This window comes from Emydura macquarii, unplaced genomic scaffold, assembly GCF_026122565.2.
Source record: "Emydura macquarii macquarii isolate MOO-44397 ecotype Brisbane River unplaced genomic scaffold, CSIRO-AGI_Emac_v2 contig_2636, whole genome shotgun sequence".
NCBI classification, from domain to species: Eukaryota; Metazoa; Chordata; order Testudines; family Chelidae; genus Emydura; species Emydura macquarii.
Genome location: NW_027132773.1, coordinates 39197438 through 39221006, shown reverse-complemented (window position 1 = coordinate 39221006; position 23569 = coordinate 39197438). Strand labels below are relative to the sequence as shown.

The window sequence follows — 23569 nt, the reverse complement described above, 5'->3', positions numbered from 1 at the left end:
ATAATGTGTAAAACTATACAGACAATCTGGCACCCATTAAACCTCTGATTAGGAGGGATAACAGAGACAAAATAATCGTTCCATCATCTTGGAACGATTCATTCCTCGCTACAAGATTAGGTAGTGTCTGATTTTGATGCGATTTTCCCATGTAGGCTTGGAAAACCATTGATGCATCATGAAAATTGTTTTAGTCTAGTCTAACACCATCACAATGTTGTACTACACGGACAATGCTAAATCATGATATGAGATTGCTACAGTATATTGATGCTATCATGACATTGCCTAACATTCTGCTATTATTTTTTAATTAATTTATTAGTTTATATTACAATAGCGTCTATAAGACTCAGTCAGGTTTAGAGACTATTGTGTACTCTACACCGTACAAAACCCAGATAAGAACAGTCCTTGCTCTTTGTACTTAAGCTTACAAGACAAGATGCAACGATAGATATAACAAACAGTAAGAAGAAGCAGAGGAGGTAGGACATGAGAAACTGCAATAAGTACATGTATTAATGTAGACCAACTATTTGCACAACTAGGTTGTTTGAGGGGAAAAGAAGATGAGAATTAAACTGTTTTCTTTGCTTCTCTCAATGTATTACTGGAAGATGTCTCCCTTAGATTTTCTATAGGCAGAATCTGATGTTAATTATATATAAAATCATCACATTTATTAAAGGGAGTATTTCTTGTGGATTGTGTGAATGCTTGACTGAGAATGTCTGTAACTATTATGACCTTAAATCCATCCTCTAGTTTGATATCCATGTCCCCCCTTAAGGGCAAAAATCCAGACACAGATGGAAGTCAAAACTTTCCCGATTTAGGGTCAGTAACCAGGCACTTGTTCTGCCCCAGCAGAGAGACAAGAGACTGGAGGTCATGTTCACTAACTGCTAGGCAACATGGTCCCCTGAGCACCATAACAAAATCTGATGTTTGACTCTGATTCTGCAAGCACTGAAGGACATGCTTTATGCATTGAGCAATTCCACTGAAGTTCTAGATTATAAGGGTGAAATCCTGGCTCCATTTAAGTCAATGGGAGTTTTGGCATTGACTTCATTGAAGCCAGAATTTCACCCTATAAATAAATGGGACAACTCACCTTTTTAAAGTTAAGCATGTTTGTAATTCTGTGCAGGATCACGGCTATCACAGCTATGGGGCTAATTGCACCTTTGTCCTCTTTCTGATCTCTCTGAGAGACTCCTTCCAGTATAAAGCCTTGTGGTGTTACCTGTCTGGGGTGGATTTTTGCAATTCCATCTCTCTTAGACCAGGATCTGGGTAAAACATGCTATCTATGCCAACCATGTATTACCATGCAGATCCAACTGGACACCTGCTTTTCTTCCTTTCAGGAGCTTGTGACTAGTGCTATACAGAAATAAACAATCTTCTTAAAACAGATACTTTATTTAGCAAATGGAACTGAGCATTAGAGCAAATTATTTTAAAACAAAACACCCCACACCAGTTTAGAGTAATCTGCTCTTATGCTTCGCTACAAGCTAAGTTAGATAGCCTTCTCTTGAGTTACAGGAACAAAACAGACTCAACTTTTAGCAAGTCAAGCAACCCTTGGGACCCAGCCTGAACTAAACAGTTTGCCTTCCAGAGAGAGTGTTTCTGTCTGTTTCCCACTTTCAGGAAAACTCCCCTTTCTCAAAGCACCACCCTCTGTGTGAGTCTAAGCTTTATTTCCATATTGCTCAAAGGCCTTTGTTACAGGTCCTAGGTGTGAAGTCTTACCTTTGGCTCATCAGAATATATCTGCACAGATAACCTGACCCCTGTTGCTTACCCATCTGGGAATGTAGGTTAGAAACCTGATTCCACTTTCACTCAGGATGCAACCTGCCCACTTTGCTGGGCAAAAAATTGCTTGTATGCTGATAACTCCCCAATGCCTTCCCACACTTTGCCCTTAAGAACAGACAAGTTATTCTGCAGTTGACACACTTGACTGGAAAAGAACCAAGAGCATCTCAGCACAAAAATATGGGGTATGCCCCCAGACACACATTGTATGAATACAGAAATAGGACACAGTAACTCAGGTAGGTCTTGGCAGTGGGAATGCTCACACTCAGGTGAAGCTAAGCCAGGTGCTCAATGACAGGTGCCACTCACTTGGGTAACTCACTTGGGTGCAGTGTAGGCACCTCCTCAGACTGTCTTCTTCCAGTTGATCAGCTAGGCCATCTAAAATGATGCCCCTGTAATGGTGGCTCCATTTTTTGGCAGTTAGACACATTCAGCCTGTATGGCTTGTAATCACAAGCCTTGTGAATGGAAGGGTGTACTGAAACTGTGTCTGCTTCCCCTGACATTACAACATACCATCTCAGAAATCTTATACGTAGACCATCTTTTCAGGTACAGATCCATATTCACTACCAAACGTTGTCCTCCCTCCCCCCAGTCCATCACAAGATTAGACTAAGGTCTTTCGGTCAATGTCCTTGGGTCTGATTCTCCTGTGTCTTACACCAGTGTAAATCAAGGGTAATACCTTTGAAGTCATGGGAATTACACCAATGCAAAACCAGTGGAAGTGTGAGTAGAATGGGGTTCTTTGTTTTATATGCTTACAAAGCACCAAGTAAAATCAATAATAAAAACCCCAATGCCTTCGTCTTGCTTTATGATAGGTGGGTACATACCATCACATATAAAAAAAATCAGGTACTGTAAGCAGGATTAAGTGTTAATTTTAATGTTTTTTAAACCCAATAACTTTTGGATTATAGCATAAACAGTATGTTGCTAAAGTAGGAAAAATTAGTGACTGAAAACTTACTGTAGAAGAGCAGTTGTGAAGAAAAAATAGGGTGCAGTGAGCTCAATCATAGTTTCTGTGAGACTATGGGTAAATTATTCAGGTGAATCAAGAACCATCCTTTGCCTCTCCCTCTGCCGCAACTCTGTGAACTAACATTTTTCTGGTTTAATTATATCAAAAGAGACTAATTTAAATTGTGAAGTCAGGAGACTCCTCTGTTTTAATCCTGTCTGAGCTACTGACGTGCTGTATGACCTTTGGTAATTCTCTGAGCTCCGTAGGCCAAATTAATCCATGGTGTAATTCCATTGACAACAGTAGAGTAACTCCAGGGATGAATTTCACACAAAGAGCTTAGTCAACACAGCTGGGGTATTGAGTAAGTGAAAGAAAGAAAGACCGGTCCCTGAAAAACAGATGCTGCATGTTAACTTTTGGGATAATGACATTTCAGAAAAAGTAGAGAAGAACCTACAGTTATTTGAAATGTATGAAAAATCTTAATACAGTTTAATGACATGGTAAATTCTAAAAATATAACTTACTTGCAGAAATTCCTCCAGGATAATTAATCTTCTCCCAAAAAGTTTTACTGCCTTTTTCAAAAGGGAAGCCATTAATTATAACCTTGGAGAGTTGCAATTTCTTTAGAGGTTTTAGGTTACCAATATCAGTTTTTCTTAAATAAAGTCATAAATGACTCCAATACAATACAGTACTATACAACTTTATTTTGTTAAATGTCTTCCATACATACCATATTCCAAAATGCTCTGCAGAGTTAAATAATGAAATGGCAAAGTTAAATAAGAAAAGATAATAGCAGCAGGCAAGAATAATTAAGAGGAATAGGCAAGGGAGAAAGATTTAAATAAAACAGAAATTACAGGGAAGGTTTCTAGACAGAAGTAGCTTTAAAGGAGCTCAGCTATTACACTAATAGCCAGATTGTGCTCATAGACAGAGAAGAATTCAGTGCAGTATAAATTAAGGGAGCAGACTGTGGTGTAGAGATTTGGTACCAGAGATTTTGGTTCATACGGTTTATGAAATAGTCTGGGAACTTTTAGAAACCAGGAAGGCAATTTTAAACTGGATTCTGAAGTGAATGGAGAGCTAGTGACCTGCAAACAAGTTTGTGCCTTTTTTGCTTCTTCCTGATGTGTACGAGTAATAGAGGATGTTCTTTAAAATAAAATAATAATAATTAATTAAAACTGTTTCATCTTGGAAATATCAAGAATTTCAAGAATGATTTCCATTAGTTTTGCTGGAGGACTTATTGGAGGCCCCAGAAATGTAGATTATGAGCTTTCTCAGAGTTTAATTAAAGGAAGTGGGGAATTGAATCTTAAAAAAAATCAAACTTCCTTTCTCACAAGTGTTTCTCAGTTGTTTAAGTTAAATGTGTTAACACAAACATAAATCCAAATAAAAATAACTTCCATCTTCAATTAAGTTTCATTTCCTCTTTACCTGAGATACCATCATATTGTTACTTCTCAAGCCATCACAACTGCTTCTGGGGAAAAGAAGACCTGAATTTCAAAAGTAAAAACAAGCAGAAAAAATAAGTCCCTTAGACTGTTTATACAACATAAAGAAGGCAAAAGGGCACAAATCCCAGTTTTACCCCCTTTGCATGTCACTTTTCAGGATAGGGTATTGTGGTTACATCTCTGTACATATGGGAGGGCAAACAGCAGGATTGTGTTGTGATGTTTCCCTCTGCAGTCTGGACTGGTGTATAGCTATGTCACCCCAATCCCTCACTCCTGGAGCCTGTCTTGCATTTGCTTCACTGTGTGAACCCCCACTCCTGGGTCTGCATAGCCTCCTGCAAGCAAGTGGGCCTTAATTTAGTGAGTGAGTGCTTCTGGCCAGCCACTCATGGGATTATGCCATAGAATGACCCCAGCAAACACCCCTAGGCTCAGATGCAACCCTACGAACTGCCGTCTTACAGGGTTCAGTGCTGCTCACTGTACTCTGCAAACTCATGTGTTCATCAATTTATCAATGAAATTGATATGCACTAGCTCTGTCACTTTAAATGAAGTCTCTAGTACACACTAAACCACATGCACAGCTTTAGATAAAACAAACAAACAAGTTTATTTAAGTACAAAAAGATATTAAGTGATTATAAGAGAGGAATATAAATCAGATTTGATCAGGATGAAATAAAAGAAAATCACATTCTAAACTAAGCTTACACTTTCAGTAACTTCACAGTCTTAGATAATGCTCACCACAGGGTGGCTGACTCCTTCAGCCAGGCCCTCCCCCTGTGGACAGTCCTTCAGTTGCTTGATGTTGATTTGTAGATGAAAGTGGGAGAGAGAGAGAGCTAGCAGCCAAAATGTCCCCCTTTTTCAACATGTCCCTGTGCCCCCTTCTGGGGCCTCATCTCCCCCTTCAGGGTCAGGTGACCAACAGTATTCTTGCACGGTCTTCTCCACATTCTGAGTCAATGAGCATCTCCTTATCAGATGCTTAGGCTAGTCCATTGTTCCAGGAAGAACTGGTTGTTTTATGCATGCCTTAGTGAGGCATGAACTACCTCTCTGCTTTTAGTGTTTGCTTAGATCTACCTCAAGCCATATGAGACACATATTTAAGAATATTACATAGTTTCATAACCATACATATGACATTGCAAGAAACAATACTACTATACAACGTTCAGTATGTCATGAGCATTCCAAAAACACCTTACACGACATACTTTGCATTAAACAATACATAGTTACGCTATATGGGTGAATATGAATGATACCCAATCACATCATAAGAGTGTACGTGGGGTGCAGTGTGTCACACGTGTATAAACTGGAGTCTGCAGAACTAGGATTGGGGAGGCTATAAAAAGGTGAGTGCAGTAGGTAAAGTGAGAGATGAGAGATCATGTGTGACCCGTCCGTGCCCAGGGTAGCCACCTGAGAATGCCAAGATCAGGGCAGGCTGCAAAAGGAGAGCAGATTCTCCCAGCGCTGGTGGGTGACACTGAAGCCCGGCTTCCCAACCAGCCACGAACTGCTTCTGATTTCCCCACAATAGATATTAAGAAGCCAGTCCACAAATGCCCACAGCCCCATTTACTGCATTCTAGTTCCTGGCTCCCAAATCAGCACTAGGTCCAGTGAAGAGACCAGTTACTTAAACTCTATGTTCTTCACTAAAAAAGTTCCCTCTGACCCCACGGGATCAGCCACAGTACCAGTTCAATATAAGTTTGGATCTTACCTAAAATATCATGCTGCCAGCCAATCCTTTAGTAACTAAAACTAAAGGTTTATTGTAAAAGGAAAGAAATAAACCATGAGAGAAATGTTAAAGGGTTAAAGCAAATCACATACGTACAAATGATTAAAAGTCCATATACATCAGGTTTCTGGAAGAAATGTGGAGTTGCAGGCTTGTATAGTTCCCTCTGGTACACATCCAGTATCTGGATGGGTCTAAGTCCTTTGGTTGCAAATGAATAGATCCAGAGGTAGGTGTGTGTCTGCAGCTGGACAGGAACATAGACAAAATGGATTCTGTGGTTTGATCTTATATATCCTCTGTCCCTGGCCATGCGGCCTGTGGAAAGTCACAAGAACTAAAATGGAGTCCAGAGTCATATGGGCCAATCCTGGTGACTCTTCAGGTATGCCTTTAGTTTCTTCCTGGGACCCTTGCATCTGTGAGTGTTTTAATGGGCCATTAAGCAGGCTATTGTCTTGCCGCCTCTCTGTCTGGGGTGTGTCCCAGCCAGCCCAAATTGACATACAGAAATATCAAATACATCCATAACTTTCATTTTACATGTAATACATGAACATAAGTATTATTATCTTACTCAGCACAATACATCCTTTCTAACAGTACCTGACATAGGCATGCGCAGCACATTTCATTAGGGTGTGCACACAGGGTATTTTCATTAGGGTGTGCACCCAGGATCTTTATCGGGGCAGGGGTGGAAACTCAATTCCACCGGTGGGCCACATTTAAATTTCCTGCCGGGTCCTAGTCTCCACCAAGAAATCTTGCGATGAACAGGATTTCGGCGGCAGATTGCGGCGTGCTCCCGTCTGCGGCAACATTGTGTGGATACTTCATTTTTGGCAGCAGCTTGCTTTCTATTGCCATCCACCGAGAAATCATGCGCGCTGGCTACTCTTTCGGCGGCAGCTCTACCGGCCCACATCAAAAAGGTTCGCGGGCCAGATAACAAAGGTTTGACTCCCCTGCATTAGGGTGTGCCTGGGCACATCCGGCACACCCCGTGCGCACGCCTATGGTACCTGACATGATATAACTCACACAAGTTATTATGATTCTGCCATACTGATATTACACAATATACTAAATGCTCCCCTCTCCCCCCACTCAAGCCAGCCCGCGTGACATCATGGATAAGGGTTTCAGCAGAAGTGGAGCTGAGGCATATATGAGAAATGTTGTGAAGATAGTGATAGGCATTTTGCAGATATACAGCAGGAGCTGTAGGAGGGATGGACAAACCAAGAATGTTATTACAGTATTTTTTACATATGAATTGTTAGAGATATTCATGACACTTTTTAAATACTGAAAAAGAGACAGTTCTTGCCTTAAAAAGATAAAATACCCCCCTCCCCTCACTCCCACATCCCCCTCTCCCTGCCCTATTCCATCCCCTTCCTTCCCCACTGCCTCTTCCACCATTTCCCCCACTCCCCTTGCCTTGCCCCACTGTGGCCACTCATCGTTGTACAGAAAATAGGATGGTTTCCCCACACACACATAGAAGGGGAGCACCACCGGCACTAGGACCAGGAGGCAGCATCCAGCTGCAGAGTCTGCTAGCTGGAGCAGCACCCTCACCAGGGCAACTCTGCACTCACTGAAATGGGATGTGTGGAGGGGGGGCAGTGGTATGTGATCCCACACCTCGCCTCTGTTTGGGGGGGGCAAAGCCCCCCCATCTATACCCAGGATGTTCCCCAGCCCCTCACAGTGATTTACCTCTCCGTCAGCTTTTCTGGGTACCGGAAACCATGCGCTGACCGCTCTTGTGGCTTCCCTTTGCTTTCACATCATTTTCGGGGGGGGGGGGAAGGAAGGGCACATGAATTCTGCATGTGCGCAGTGACACAGAATTCCCCCAGGAGTACTAGATGCATCTGGGCCACCATGGGTTTGCAGAGAAAGGGGGACAAGGCCATGATGCTACCTCCCCTTCAACCTTTCCTGCCCCGTTAGATAACATGCATTCTTGGGAAGCATATGGAAAGAGCAGTCCTTGTTCATCATCACTGTAGCTGTCCCTAGCTCTTGCACAGAGCATGCAACTTAATGGGGATGAAGTAGATCTTCCATCACTTGGACTTTTAAAATAAGATTGGGGGTCTCTTTCTAATCGATATGCTCTAGGTCAGTCAGAAGTTATGGGTTTGACACAGGAATTATTGGCCTGTGTTATGCAGGAGGTCAGACTAGATTATCATAGTTGGCTATTCTGGCCTTAAAATCTAAATTAATAATGGAGGAAGTCAGCATGATTTCAGCACTTTCATCAATGACACTAGCTATATGAGAGCAGGAGCTGAAAGCAGATGATGGGGATGAGCCTAGGCTGCTGTTTCTATTAACACATAAGGTAATGGAAAATGCAATGAATTGTAACACTCTAATTAAGTTTACAGGCCATTATGATCCAGTGCATTAAAGAGCTGACTGGGAGTCAAGAAAACTGTGTTCCATTTCTGACTTTGCCCGCCCTCACCTTATGCACATCATTTAGTCTCTCTAGAGGCCTGAGCCGAAGCCATTGAAATAAACAGGAGTTTTTTCCATTGACTTCTGTGGACTTTGGATCAAGCCCTTTGTCTCAATATCCTTGTCTGTAAAATGTGGATAAGAATTCTTACCCACATGTGTAAATCACGTAGTGCCCGGACCCAGAACTGAAAATTGTGTGGGGGAACATCTTCACCCATGCAAACCTCCCTTGATGTGAGTGGGACTTTATGTAGGTGATGAAATCTTCCCATACAATTTTCAGACAAGGATCAGGGCCTTAGAGACGTATAGAGGAAATAACTGGCTGGAAGTGCCAAGTATTATTTTTTTCATTCAGTCAGGAACTGCTGTAATCCAACTGAAAAGAATAGTTTATAAATCTTTTGGGAGTGTAGAGGTTATGAATAAACCCTTGGTGACTAACTATCTACAGTTACAGTATATACTTGCCTCTGGGGCTTGCATTGTAATTGAAAAACAAAAGACAAAGTGTAAATGGTGCGACTGGTAGAAAGCCAAGAAAGGAAACAATGAAATATTTTGCAGAAAAAATTGTGGGAAAGTCACAAAGCAAAACGTACAGCTTTGGCATAGCATACAACTGGCAGGAAGTTCTAAACGTATTCTGTTTATTATCTCTGATTGGGACAAAATGTTGTAAAATAAAAGAAATACATTACATAATATAAAGCAGTGGTTCCCAACCTTTTTGGCTCGAGGGCCACAGATATAATTTTTACAGCCCTGAAGGGCCACCAGTCTCCACCAGCAGCTCCTCCCTCCCCTACTGCAGCGAGACGGAAGGACTTCAGGGAGAAGGGCAGTGAACTGGCTGCAGCAGGGAAACCGCACACGTCCTGTAACCCTGTGCGCTCCACCTGGATCCCTAGGCAGTGGCTCCCTTCTGCAGAGATCAGTGTTCCCCTCCCTCTGGTGCCAGCAGGGACCCTAGCACCTAGGGACCCAGGCGGAGTGCTTTGCGTGCTCCCTGCTACAGCCAGGAGGAGGGGAGCGCTGATCTCCCATCCTCTTGGCCGCAGCAAAGAGCCTGCACTGGTCTTTTAGCCCCATGGAAATGTGCTCTGCCTGGGTCCTTAGGCAGCGGCTCCCTTCTGCAGCCAGCAGGAGGGGAGCCACCGGCCACTTTGAAAGCCCCCATGGACCACTTTTGGCCCCGGGCCACAGGTTGGGAACCACTGATGTAAAGAGTAGACATGGCAAGATAGAGACTATCAGTGTGATTGGTAGCCATATATAGAAATACAGGTGTTAATATAATCACATGCAGCGCTGCAATAATTGTCAGTCAGAAAGTAGGAACCAATATTCTGAATTTGCTGAACCGGTTTAGCAGTCCCATCATTTCCCCATTCCTGGCGTTGCTATCAGTCTCTTCCAGGGTCTCCCTGTTCTTGGACTTTAACAGGTCTCTTAAAAAAAAAAAAAAAAAAAAAAGACAAGATAAGGTGCTAGAAGAGTGGCTCAGCAAGCTGCCTTGGCCACCCTGTCAAAGAGTACCAGGAGTGTCTCCAAGTCATCCTTTGGCCCCATTTTTGTTAGCTTCAGTGGAAGACTCAGGGCTGGGCCAAGGCCAGTACCACCCTCTGCCAAACTCCCTCACATACTTTAGGGCTGAAACAACGTGGCTATTAGCTGCACCAACAGGCCTAGTTGTCAGGCCATGGCGGGGTTGCCAACCCTCCAGAATTGCCCTGGGGTCTCTAGGAATTAAAGATTAATCTTTAATTAAAGAATATGTCCTGTGATGAAACCTCCAGGAATATGTACTACCAAAATTGGCAACCCTAGGCCACAGCCAAGATGTCTCTAAAAGTTTTGGGATGACTCTTCTGGGCAGTATAGGGAGGGCCCAGTGGCCAAGTCACAGTTCACTGCCCTTCAGGTCAGGCAGTAAGGGTGAGGAGGAAAGAGAGGGGTGACCTGGGCCCTCCCTCTTCACCAGGTCCTACCCCAAGACCCAAGAGGGAAAACAGATGAGGGATGGCTCAGTCCCTTCTGGCTACTATTCCAGATCAGCCTGCCCTGAACCACTTCCTACCCTCCCTGTTTTCCCTTCCCTGGCTTGGCCCCAGACCTGTGCTTATGCAGTCTCAGCAATTCAAAGCCTCAGCTCACTCTGAGAGTCCAGTTGTTCCCCTGGATCATGGAAAAGAAGGGGGAAATGGAGGGGGGGTGTGTGTGTGTATGAGAGTGTCAGGCCTCCCAGATGAATCTTACTCATTTAGATTTCTGTCTCAACAGTTGCAGCCAGTCTGCTTTTTTGCACCCAATCTCTCCTTCACTGTCCCCACTACTTGACTTCCAGAGCTCCCTTTTAATCAGGTTCTCCATAGGGAGCATGCCTGGCAGCTGCTGAGGGTGGGGCCTTCTTGGCCCAATACTGCTCCATTACTCCTTTTTAATTTTAGGCCAGGTCTATACTGACGGTGGCAAATTCTCCACCGCCAGATCCATCTTTCTGGATCGATTGAGCGGTCAGTGTAGACCTGCTCAATTGATCAGGAAGTTGACTGAGTAAAACCACCCCCTCAAGCAGCACAGTGTAGACAGTGCGCAGAAGGGAAGCAGAGCAGTCGACATGAGTTACGCAAGCTACTCTGCGTAGTTTGCATAACTTCCATTGACTGCCGCCGAATCGCCAGGTGAGCGTGGACCAGGGCTTAGTGTGGGAGCTGTAAACCCCATCACACCATCTATTATCATAGGATACGGGTAACATTATAAGTAGACTGCCAGGTCTGCTATAGTTAAGGCTTTACATTTAACAATTATTACTAATGTCTGTCAAGTCAAGACATATAAGATAAGTTAATAAATAAAAAAATTCTATTTTGACTATACTCGGTTGATAATTGTTTGTAGGTGATTTTATTCAGGGCACCATGTATTCAGTGGTAAAATAATTTGCCATGGAAACTATCTCGATACAGAATTGTGCAACAAAACTAATCTTTCATTTTCAAATAATATTTCTATTCTTTATTGTTGTGAAGAAAACCTTGAAAACATGAGCACAAGGACTCTGGACTCAGTCTTCAATAAAGACCTTAAGAGATGTGAACTACCAAATTAATTTCAATAGGGTGTAAACTGTGAAACTTAAAGATGACAATTTAAATATCAGCATTAATGATTTCACTGCTGATGATCTGAGCAGAAACATTCAGCTAATGTTGTTATGCCACATTCCAAAACTCCCTCCCATGGCTTCTCAAGTTACAAAAGCCCCAGCTACTAACTAGCCAGCTGTCAACACATCTAGCTATCCTCCGCCCCTTGAAGTTACCCATTTTCAGTCCAAAAAACAAACAAAAAATAAACGTGCAAAATATAAATGTTACGCTATGTTGAAAACTAGTATGTGGGAACATCATAAAATAGGCTGTTATAAAAATTAGTAACAAGGGATACTCTGCTGATTTTATGTTCATATTTAATTCATGAAAAAGCTCCACTTTTTAATTTACATTTAGCTGCTGCAAAGTTTTTCATCCGCTGTACTAGAATACTGTAGAATCCAGGCAGAGATCATTCAGAATTTAAGTCCAGCCTGCTGTGAAATAATACCTGGCCTATAGTTTTTGACTGATGAAAACCTGGAAATTTGGATTACTAGCGGAATATATCAGAGCTATACAAATGATTAAATTAATTCATTACAGGTTGAAACTGATGGTGAGGCCAAAGCCCCTTCATGAGCCTTCATCCACTGGATCTTCTTTGTGCTATTATTTTTGAAGAGGTCTGTAAGAGGGGCCCCAGTGGTCCCTCAGGAATAAGCCATTGGTAGTATCCTGCCTGCCCTAAAAATCGGTTTACCTGTTTCCTTGAGAGGGCCTGGGGCACATCTGGAGGGCCTGGATCTTACTCACCAAGGGTCGCACAGTGCCCTTCTCCCAAGTGTACCTGAGACAAGTTCTCTTGTTCTTGCCCAGGTATTTAGCAAGGTTTGCTTCATTGAGGCAGGTCTTGCCAGTTTCAACTGTAGATTACAAATGTTGTCTAGGTATGCAGTGGCATAACAGTTATGGGGTCAGAGCACCCAGTCCATCAGTTGTTGGAACATGGCTGGGGTTTTGTCCCGAACGGAAGAGATGACATTTTCCCCGCAGGATTCAGATGTGACAGGAACCCGCCAATACCACTCGGTCAGATCCAAGATGGCAATATATTCTGGCTCATCTACCTGATCGAGCAGTTCATCAATGCAGGGCACAGGGTACTCATCAATGCCATATTGAAATGTGACTTTCCTGAAATTTATGCAAAAATGGGTGGTCTCATTGGACTTAGGGACCAATATTACCTCCAGTGGCTAAATGACTATTTGATTTTTTCCCAGCTCTAGCATTGACTGGAGCTCTTGCTTCACTGGTTTCCGTCAATTTCTGGGGAAGAGATAGTGGTTTTCTCTGATCCCAAATCCAGGTTCAGTCTGAGTGTTATGGGTTATTAAATGGGTTCACACAGGTTGGATAGGGAATACTATGGAGAAAGTAGTGATCAATTGCTGGGCCTGGGTCCTGTGTTCTAGGCTGAAATTGCTTCCACTTTCGACCATCCTTGGCTTCAAGGTCCTGGGGACCTTCTGGCCTAACTTGGGTTCCTGCATGTAGGGGCTATAAACAGGCTTTCTTGGGCTTTCCATGGTTTTAAAAGATTCACATAATAGATTTGTTGAAGCTTTGGCTCGTCCAGTTGCCGCATTTTGTAATTCACTGACCTCCACCCATTGCATCACTTCATATGGCCCCCACCGGTAGGCTAACAGCTTTGATTCTGAACTGGTGACTAGTAAGAGAACCACATCACTGGGCTGAAACACCTAGAGGTAGGATTTGTTATTATTGGCTGCTTCCTGGATGTTCTGGTCATATGAGATGTTCTTTCTGGTGAAAGAGCCCAAAGCTTCATGCTCTTCTCACAGGTTAAGGATGTACTGTAACATGTTATTGGCTCATGGGGATTGTTCTTCCCACATTTCTCAGATGAGGTTCAAAACCCCTTGTGGTTGCCTCCCATATAAACAACTCAAGAAGCAGGTGGAGGACTGTGATACCTCTCATATGGCATACAGGAAGAGAGGGAACAATTGGTTCCAGTGTTGGAATCTCCTGAGCATAATTTATAGTATTCTGTTGAATCATTCCACCAGGCCGTCTGTTTGGGGATAGTGGATGGACATTTTGAGAGTCTTAATTTTCAACATCCAACACTGTTGCCTCATCATCAGGGACATACAGTTTGTTCCATGGTCTGCTATAATCTCCCATGGTACCTCAACCCGGGCAAAGCTCTTCCTAAATTTATCAGCTGCTGCTTTGGCATTTATAGAGTGTAGTCGTATAGCTTCAGGGTACTGAGTTGCAAAGTCCACCACTACTAAAATTAACCAGTAGCCAGCCGCACTCTCTTCCAGGGGGCTGATTATGTCCATTCTGATGCACTCAAAGGGTGTGCTTACTAGCAGGAGGGGAACCAAGGGAGCTTTCTCTGTCATCTGAGGGGCCATGAGATGACATTCTGGTACCAGCAGTCTGAGCACACCCTGAGTCCACAAATCCCACCACTTCCATCCCATTCACCCTTACACTAGTGCTCAACTTTGCAGGTTTTTCTTGTCGAGCTTGGGCCCCTGGGATCCAGAGTCTGCCAAAGCTGCTCTTCACACATGGGCAATCTCAGGATCTGTGCCCAGGATGGCCATATGCAAAACGCACATCTTTGTCTTCTCTGCTGTGACTGGGCCCTCCTCAGGGTACGTGGGAGGTTCCTTTTCGGTGGGATCCCCTAGTTTGGGAAATGGTGACATTCCTTTTTAAAAGCTTTGCTGGGTCGGTGCTATCTTGGACTTAGTCCAGACCCGTCAGCTTTGGCTTTTGGTCTGGGGTACCAATGGGCCCCTTGATCCTCAGGCGCTCCTGAGTCTGGGTGAAGGGAGAGTGGGCTGAAGCTCCTCAAGACATCAGCTTCCACCGCCTGCTTTCTCTTTTAGTGGGGCACTTGTTGGGTCCCTGGTAAGGCATCATCGTGGGGGATCTTGGCTACCAGATAATCTTCCATGAGATCAATGGCGTCAGTCATGATTTTGGGTCAGTGCCATAACACCCAGTCTTCTCCCCCAGGGGGCAATATCTGGGTCAATTGTTCAGGAAGGATCAGCTTGACTACTTGAGCTTCTGTCTTCATCTCTGGTCTAAGCCTCTCCAATACGAGTCTTGTAGCTTCTAGACAAACCCATGGGACCTTGCTCCCAGAAGGTACTGCTCTTCATGGAAGTGTTGGTGGATTGTCTCTGTTGAGTTGCTAAGTTTTAACAGTGCTTATGAAGGAGCAAACGCCATTTTGCTTGGCAGAGTGCCAGCACCTCCATCTTGGTGTCCTTTCTTCTTGGGCATTTCCCGCCTTTTTGGGCTGAGAGCAGGAAAACTAAATTGATACGTGAAAATCTGCCTAAAGACAGAACTGTAAGAAGAAAACCAGCAAGCAGCGTGTACAGTCTTCATGGACTATCAAGAAGAGAGGAGCTGAAGAAGAAGAGAGCTGAGGAGCACTCGAAGCTGAACTGAATCACTTGGTGAAATCACTTTGAGCTGATAAAATCACTAGGACACTCCCACCCTGTTCAGGAGGCTGCGCCTTCTCTGGTCATCTGAAGAAGATAGCCCCGCCTGAGACCCGTCATCTGCTGATCCACCTACTTTCCATTGCTCATCAATTCCTCCTGACCTCCTGCCTCCGGTTTCTGTCGTCCTTCGGGTTCCGAGGTCCTTACCTGATCCTGGTCCATCTTCTCCAGTCTTGTTGTAAACCACACCCCATGTAGAGGAGAAGACCCAGTGGTGAAGTACAACTTCCATCCCTAATCCCTAGATTGTGTTATGGTATGGGACCTAGGTTTAATACCTGCTATTGTCGTTAATCCTGAGCTACCCTTTTTATTGTTAGATTCCCCTCAATAAATGTTCAAATGTTTAAATAACCAACCTGTCTGATGATTAGATATGGGGAAGGGATCCGAATCCAAAAATTAGAATTTCTTTTGTAACATCTCTTCCAAGATCTCCAGGGTGTCGTGAATAGCCACCTTGACTTGCGCATACTCTCTGGCCACAATAGGGTCTGAAGCGTGATAAGTGGTTTGCACCACCCTGGTTACGCATGGGACCGTCAAAATAGCCCATTGATCTAGGGGCCACCGGGCTACTGTGGCCATTCACTCAAAGGTTTCAAGAAAGGCCTCAATATTGTTATCAGGCCCCATCTTGGTAAGCTTGCCAGAGGCAGGGGTCAATGCTGGGTTGAGGTTCGCTGGCTCCGCTATGGCAAATGGCCATGGTATCGTGACCACCTGCTGCTGTTGGTTGGCCATTTGTTGAAAGAGGTGTTGATGATGATGTTGCATGTTTTATTCGATCATCCATTTTAGCAACTAATCCATCACCATTAAGTTATGGGAAGGGGGCATTTGCTGGTGGTCTCTCACCTAACTTCCTTATGCAGGGACTACAGTATCTGCCTGCATTCTCCACCACTTCTGTGATAGGGTGCTCGGAGGGCCAAGCAGCCTAGTGATTAGTGCCCCTGACTTTCAGCCCCTTGCTTCTCTGATCAGGCAGCAAAGGTGCCTGGACCTAAAGCAGAGAATTTTCTGGCCTCCACCTCCATCTGGGATTTAGCCCTTAAGGGGGTATGTTAGGGGAACCTAACCAGGCCCTACCTCTTCACTGGGACTCAACCCAGGGCCTGGGGAGACAACTCCAGCAGGGTCCTCTCAGCAGAGAGCCTCAGGCAGCTACCCTGGGCTACTTCCTACCTATGTTCCTTCAGTTTGGGGCATGGCCATAGGTATAGTTAGACTTCTATATTTGAGGGGCAGATCCAGTCAGGCCAATGGGGCCATGTGTGGGGGAACAAATGCCACACCTGCCCCAGGTTTGCAGTTTTCTCCTTCCCCAAACTACAACCTTGGGCATTGCCCCTATAATCCAAAGAGTCTATAGTGGCTCACCTAGAGTAGTGCCCCCTTGTAGATCTTTTGTGGCATTCCGCTGTGGTCGCAGGTCCCTCAGGGCAGGGTGGATGTAAGGTTGGAAGGGGCCTAGCCCAACAATGTCCTTAAAGTCAAATTAGTAAAGCTCACTCATTGCTGGGTGCTCCTCAGTCTCCTCAAGGGTCTCTCTTGGTCATAGATGCAGTGCTTCTCCCCCAAAAGCTGTCGTGATTGTCAGGCTTGTAGTGACATTCCCCTCATGTGGAGAGGAGTAATTCCTGCCTCTTTGCCAGTCAGCCCTGAACTGAGCCAGGTTCTTTCCTTTTCTTTCCCCTCAAGGCCCAGCATTGGCTGCAGGTGTAGCAGGGCAGGGCTAGTTGGATCCATAGGCTCTCTTTAACCTCTTTTCTGATGGTGTGAGGTTTCTCTGCTCCATCACAGGTTCTACGCACCTTTTAAGTCGTCAGCAAGGATTTAAATAGCGCATAGAGCCTTGTGCGAGCCAGTTGATATTGGAGTGTATTTTATCCAGTGCCTCTGAGTGCCGGACATTTATATTCCATATAGTTCCTTTTAGTAGTTGAATAGTTTAATTGCATCTTGTATGTAGATGAGGTCATGGCCACAGGGAAACCTGGAACAAGCAGCCATGTCAAAGCTCAGGTGTGTGAATGAGACACTAAGGTAAAGTTCTATATATGCATCCTGAACCTCATTCTTCTCTAACACTGGTTAGAGTGTGATTCCATTGATTTCCATGCAGTTACTCAGTTTTACACCAGAATAAGACCAGAATCAGGACCCCATGCTCTGTCTACTTCGATGGAACATCTACATTCATGCACTCCTCCACCAGAGTTCTACACTCTTTGTTTAAAAAGAGAGAGAGAGATTTATTTTATAAATAAAGAAAAGTTCAAAAATATAAAGAAGTGCTATTTTGGGAGTTTCTTACAAGCATATATCAATACAGTCTAAATGTAGGCAGTCAGTAGTCCAACATTAGTGAGGATTGATTTACTACCTCAGTGCTCATTTAACTCTTTCAAACTGCCATTAATGAGAGATTCTTCATTAGAACAATGTTATCAAGTGCAGAATTCCATTCTATATGCATCAGTCAAGCAGTCCTTTTCTATGTTGTTGTTATGTCAGTTGGCTGGATGAAATCTTGTTTAAACTAGTAGGTGTAACAGCTGCCTTCTTTCAGGCTAAATTTAAGAAACAATTAAGCTCTTTTATGGAACTGCATCGTGGAAGCAATAGGAGCCACCACCCACAACACAGGCACATGCAAGGCCACTCAGAAACTGAGCTATGTGGGTTGAGAGAGGTTAATGGGTATTGTGTGGTGGAGGTGTGTCTATTTGTGAGCAGAAGGACCCAGAAGCAGCAGTAAGCCAAAGAGACAGCCAGAACAAACATTGGGTGTATGGCTCTGAGAAAAAGTCTAGAGAGCACTTTTGGGGCAGAGTTCTGACTGAAAGAGGTTTGAGACAGTTTCTTTGCTTACAGTATCCTTTTGTTTGATTCCTACTGTTTGGGGAAACAGGGTTTTGTATATTCTTTCAAAATAAACAGGATTATATCAAAGAAATCAAAGAAATACCTGACTCCATCTTCAATTTTCTCCTCCTAACTAAAACAACCTTCAAGACCCTAAGTATGGCTAACCACTTGGATCAAAAAAGGTAATATTATTAACAAAACCCTCTTGGCTACAGTTCACGCTTCAGCAATACACCATAAGGCAAATGGTGGAAAATGGAGATTAGGCTCTTAGACACTGAGAATGCAGAATTTAAGAAACAGGATAAAAGATAAGACTTTAAGAGAACGGAAGAGACCTTTCCAAAATGTCTTAATTGTCTGGATATAGGACTAGTACTGTACTATACATTTACTCTACTGGAGTTATAACTGGCATTAATAGCCTTTACACCCAAGGGAAATTCTGACTTCTTTATATAATCTTTCAAGAAAGGATGCTGACTGCACTGCTGTTGAGCATCCCTTACTGGCTGAACAGAGGAAAATTAATAATGTCTGTCTTGAGGAAGACTGTGGTCCAAATTCTGATCTTACACTAATGTAGATCTTGAGTAACTTGATTGACTTCAGTGAAGATACATTAGGGATGATGTGTTTCTTTTCTGGAGCGAAACATTCCTGTAAAGGGATTAGTGATAGGCTCATAAAAATGCTGTTTTGCATGTGCTTGAAGGGATCATCAACCACTGTCAAAGTCAGAATGACAACACATTATGTACCAGAATGTTACTGTAGATAGAAGTAAGAAGGACGTGTCCCTTGAAGAAAAGAAAGAAAACTCTAATTTATAGTAGGATTGTTTTACAGCAAGCCCCGTAAATGCCACGGGGAAACCTATTTAATTTTATGAAACATATGAACATCCCCATAGTGATTTCTTATTCAACTACTGCATCAAAATGAGTCTTTTTCATTCCCCCCCCCCCCTTTTTTTTTTTCCTTAGGAAAGAAACTACTTCTATTTATAAACCTGATAAAAGCCCTAGCACCTCAGGTACTGAGTTGTTTGATGCTTAAAGTGACAACTCTCTCTCTCTCTCTCTCTCTCTCTTTTTTTTTTTTTTTTATTATGTGGCTTTCTAATATCCATGAGAAAAAGAGGAAGGTGAAGACAGAGCTGTTTAATACTCCCTAAAGGAAATTCCTAATCACCAGCTTAAAAAGAGAGCATTCTGTTAATGAGCAACAGATATGGCATTATAGGCTGAGCCAACAGTCTTTGTCTTTTACTTAACCAGATTTCCGTACAACACAAGAGAACAAAGGATCAATGTCAGTGGCCTGTAGGCCTATTTAGTTGCTGCCCTGTGATTATATATGGGAAAGAAAAACTATTTGCAATTTAATTATCTGGAGGACAACCTATAAATAAAAAATTGAATTCACTGGAGGCTAATGAACAGCTGTGCAAAGAAATGTAAAGTTATACAACACAATTTCCATAAAGCATAAGTGATTTATACATTCAGTAGGCCACTTTATTCACATAAAACTCTTTTGCAAGAAACTCTCATTTGTTTAACCTGTGTTTTTTAGATTCATTTGAACATCGCCTGCTTTGCTCACTCCAAATCAATTTCAGGGAGAAGTATTTCACCATACTCATTAAGTACAATGCTATAGCGTTGCTTTAATAATATATAGCAGATTGCAATGTTGTTGTAGTTGTGTTGGTTCCAGGATAAGAGAGAGACAAGGTGGGGGAAGTAGTATCTTTTACTGGACCAACTTCTATTGGTGAAAGAGTCTCTTTCTTGATTATAAGTAAATATCATGGTGACAGTATGAAAAGCATAGATACAATACTGAACATTAGTTTATCTGAAGGGAATTTAAATCTTTAGTGCATTTACTGGGTGCTGTCTTCAATGCTTTTCTGTTCTTTTTTGGCTGACCAGTGCTGTTTTGATGCAGTGTACTGCTGTTCCCAGCACTCTGGGGTGATATCAACCTGTCACCCCCACAGCAGCACTTCAGGATTAAATCTCTGGTAATCTGTTTACTGCAGGGCTGTATGTCTTACTGATAAGAACTTTATTTTTATATTGGAAGAAACTTCTTTAGGTAGTTACAAAATTTAAAGAAAAATCCTCTTGATTGATCATAATTTGTCAATATCCAGACTCCTATTCTAGTTTACTGTATTTGCAGCAGTTCTAGCACCCAAGTCTGGAGCCAATCCCCAGGTTTGGACGTGTTTGTGTTCTCTGTCACGCTTTGCAAGAGAGATCTGGACTGCTTTACTTTTTCCACTTTTAACCTTTATTTAAACCTTTGTTAAATGGGATTTATAAAAAATGCAAATAATAATCCCTGAATAAAAAACACATAATTTGGGCCGTATTTTACCACTGATTTTTAGGCAGAATTCCTGACTGATTTTAATGGGGATTTCTACTTAAAAAAAAATGAAATTACAATCTGGCCCTTTTCCATCAACCAGTCTAACAGGGATACTAATGTTAAATAGTTGCTACCATACTTAGGGTGAAATCCTGCCTCACTTAATTCACTGGCAGTTTTGTTATTGACTTCAAAAGAGTCTGAATTTCACCCTTAGAATCTCATCTATTTGGGCAATGTATCTAAACAGGCTACATGGCGCAGGGGATTGGCATGGGACTGCTCAGACACTATGCTTATGAATGCAATATAAATGACTAGGGAAGTGTATCTCTTGAACTCCCAAGTGTTAATCACAGTCCTTCCACAGCATTCCTGTCTGACACTGGGTGAGTAAAAACTGCTTTAACTCAGCAAAAACAATGAGAGTTCTGTAGCACTTTAAAGACTAACAAATTTAATTTCAGTAGGCATAAGCTTTCGAGGGTTTATGCCTGCTGAAATTAAATTTGTTAGTCTTTAAAGTGCTACAGAACTCTCGATGTTTTTGCTGTATACAGTCTAACACGGCTACCCCTCTGGAACTGCTTTAACTCAGTTTCCTCATCTGTAAATTGCAGATAATATTATTTACCTATCTTAAAGGGATTATGTGAGCATTCATTGTTTTCATAGTCTTTTAAGACTATAAAGTTTCTGAAATAATCTTTTAGAAAATAGTATTACATAGTAATTACCTATTCACAAGAGAATACTCCATTGTATTATAACTTGTTTGTATTGTTACAGCACAAGTATTCCTTTCATTTTATTGCACTTTTTGCTGGATAACTACATATCTTGACTTGAACTTGCATCCAATTTTTCTGAAGACGTGTGCTGCAAGCTACATCTGAGAATGTACTTACACATGAGACACTATTTTATTAAGTAGGAGACAAGTTATAAGGCTAATCAGTTTATCTTGAGCTTTAACACTGTATCTAGTAAGGATTCACATTTCTGGGGTGGCTTATGGCTTAGTGGAGTCTGGTAATATGCCTTTGGGATAAATCCCAGTATAATGAGATAATTTAGACCTACCAGTACAAAAAGAGAGAGTGGCTTAGTTTTAATTTTAAATTCTACCTTGCACAGATCAGATGTGCTTTTCTACTTTTTGTTTTGTCTGCAGAAATATATTTTAAATCAGACATGCTAGAACTCAAATGGCTCTTTTAAATTTGCTTTCACACACTTTCAAGAAAGAAAAATAGCTTCAAATGAGGCTATATTTGTATTGCATCTATATTATTTTATAGTCATTCATTGGCTTAGCGTATAAAGTTTTTGGAGCAGGACTGTCTGCACACTACCTAGCATGCAGGACGTCTGGCGATCAGAGCAACAATAATTCCATTTTCAACCTAAGAAATCCAGATGTGGCAACAGTTAAAGGGTCATCGACAAACTGCATCAGCCTTTTTCGAGTGTCAGTATCTTAAAAATACAACGTTTGCAGTCCACGTGTACGCAACTGCTCAGGAATGTGCTTATGTTGTTGTTATTTTCACGTGCCCGTGCCCGTGCCCTGGCCCGCGTGAGTCACGCTGCCCCCCGCCCGCTGGGAGTTAGCGGCGCCTGAAGCGCGCCGGTCCCGCGGCCCCGCCTCTTCTCTAAAATGGCGGCAGCGCTGACGGCTGGTCGCTTGGCGGCCCGACAGCTCCTCTGGGCCTGGCCTGGCCGTCGGCTTGTGCGGGGCTCGGCGCCAGTGAACCGGGTGAGTGACGAGGATCGCTGGGGCCTGGGAAGATGCTGAGCGGCTCCCCCCAACCCTCTCCGGCCAGGCTCCAGGCTGCCGGCATTTAACAGGCAGCGCGCTTCCTCGGGCGCGGTGCACGCTGGGAACTGTAGTCTCAGCTCGGTTATATTGCGCGCGGGCCGGATCTTCTGCATGGGCGGGGCCTCCCGCCCCGGGCCCCGCCCCCGCAGCTTTGTCGTCATTGCCGTCACGGGGGCGCCCTGCGGTTTGGGATCTTGGCAAGGCGGGGCTGGGTCCTTCAGTTCTCACGTGGTGGCGCTGCAGGCTGAGCTCTAGATTCCGTGGGCTCCTGTAATAAAAACATGGCTCTGTGCAGATCGAGGCGCTGTAGCTGTTGGCCCTTCTGGGACTAGTTCAGGTATTTATGGGCCCACTGCTGCAGAATCTATGCACCTCATGCTCTTTAAGGCTTTTACTATCATCCCCCTTGTACACATGGGAAACCGAGGCACAACATGATTAAGGGGCTTGGCCAAGACCTCACAGATTGTGTGTAGCCGAGCAAGGAACCCGTGTTTCTCTCAGCCCAGGCTAGTGCTCTGACCATTTAGCCAGCCTTTCTCCCTAACTTTGTTGCATTAAAAAAGGTGTCAACGGCTTCCATTTTATTGCCCCTTTATGCCTCCTTTCTGGGCAGAATTGGTGCATTTCTGAGGTGAAGAGCAGAGACCATCAAATCAATGCTAATTTTAAAAACCAAAAATAAGTAATTCATACTTCTAAGTTCAGGAACATGCTTACCTCACGAGCATCATAGGAGGGTACCTATAACTTGTAATTAATGGCTTTTCTTTACAGTACATACAGTTTGGGACAAGCAGATTCAGAGCCACCAAGGCAGCAACTCAAATAGTCTTGAATGTTCCTGAGACTAGAGTGTCTACTCTGGAAAATGGCTTGAGAGTAGCTTCTGAAGATTCTGGACTCTCGACATGCACAGTAGGTAACTTGTACACAGTTAAGAAAAAAAAAATACATATGTATTTTTGTTACATTGTGAAATTAGATTTATTATTTTCTTTAACAGTATTTAGCAGAAATAGTTAACAATTTGTAAATAACGAACACAAGTTTGTGTGACAGCAGGGCTAAACCTTTCAAAAGTGACTTGATTTTGAATGCCAAATTTGATACACCGTAAAGGGGCCTGATTTTTCAGAGCATGTGCTTGGCACTTTCTGTAAAACTGGGCCCCTTTAAGTGCAAGTTGTTTAACTCAAAAATTAAGGCACTCCAATCACTAATCACTTTTGAAAATCCATATAGAGTCTATTTTATAAAAACTAAA

The 23569-nt window shown here is 43.1% G+C and overlaps 1 protein-coding gene across 3 annotated transcripts in view; it reads left to right on the top strand.

Moving 5' to 3' along the window:
• Positions 1 to 23569, top strand: part of PMPCB (peptidase, mitochondrial processing subunit beta) — an 81561-nt gene that overhangs the window by 47441 nt on the left and 10551 nt on the right. For 2 of the 3 annotated variants that reach the window (XM_067564509.1, XM_067564508.1), the window contains one exon: positions 23080 to 23220. In XM_067564509.1, the coding sequence (XP_067420610.1) occupies positions 23080 to 23220 (141 nt within the window). Of the gene's footprint in view, positions 1 to 21786; positions 22240 to 23079; positions 23221 to 23569 lie in introns of those variants that run through there. The other variant, XM_067564510.1, reaches the window with a different exon arrangement.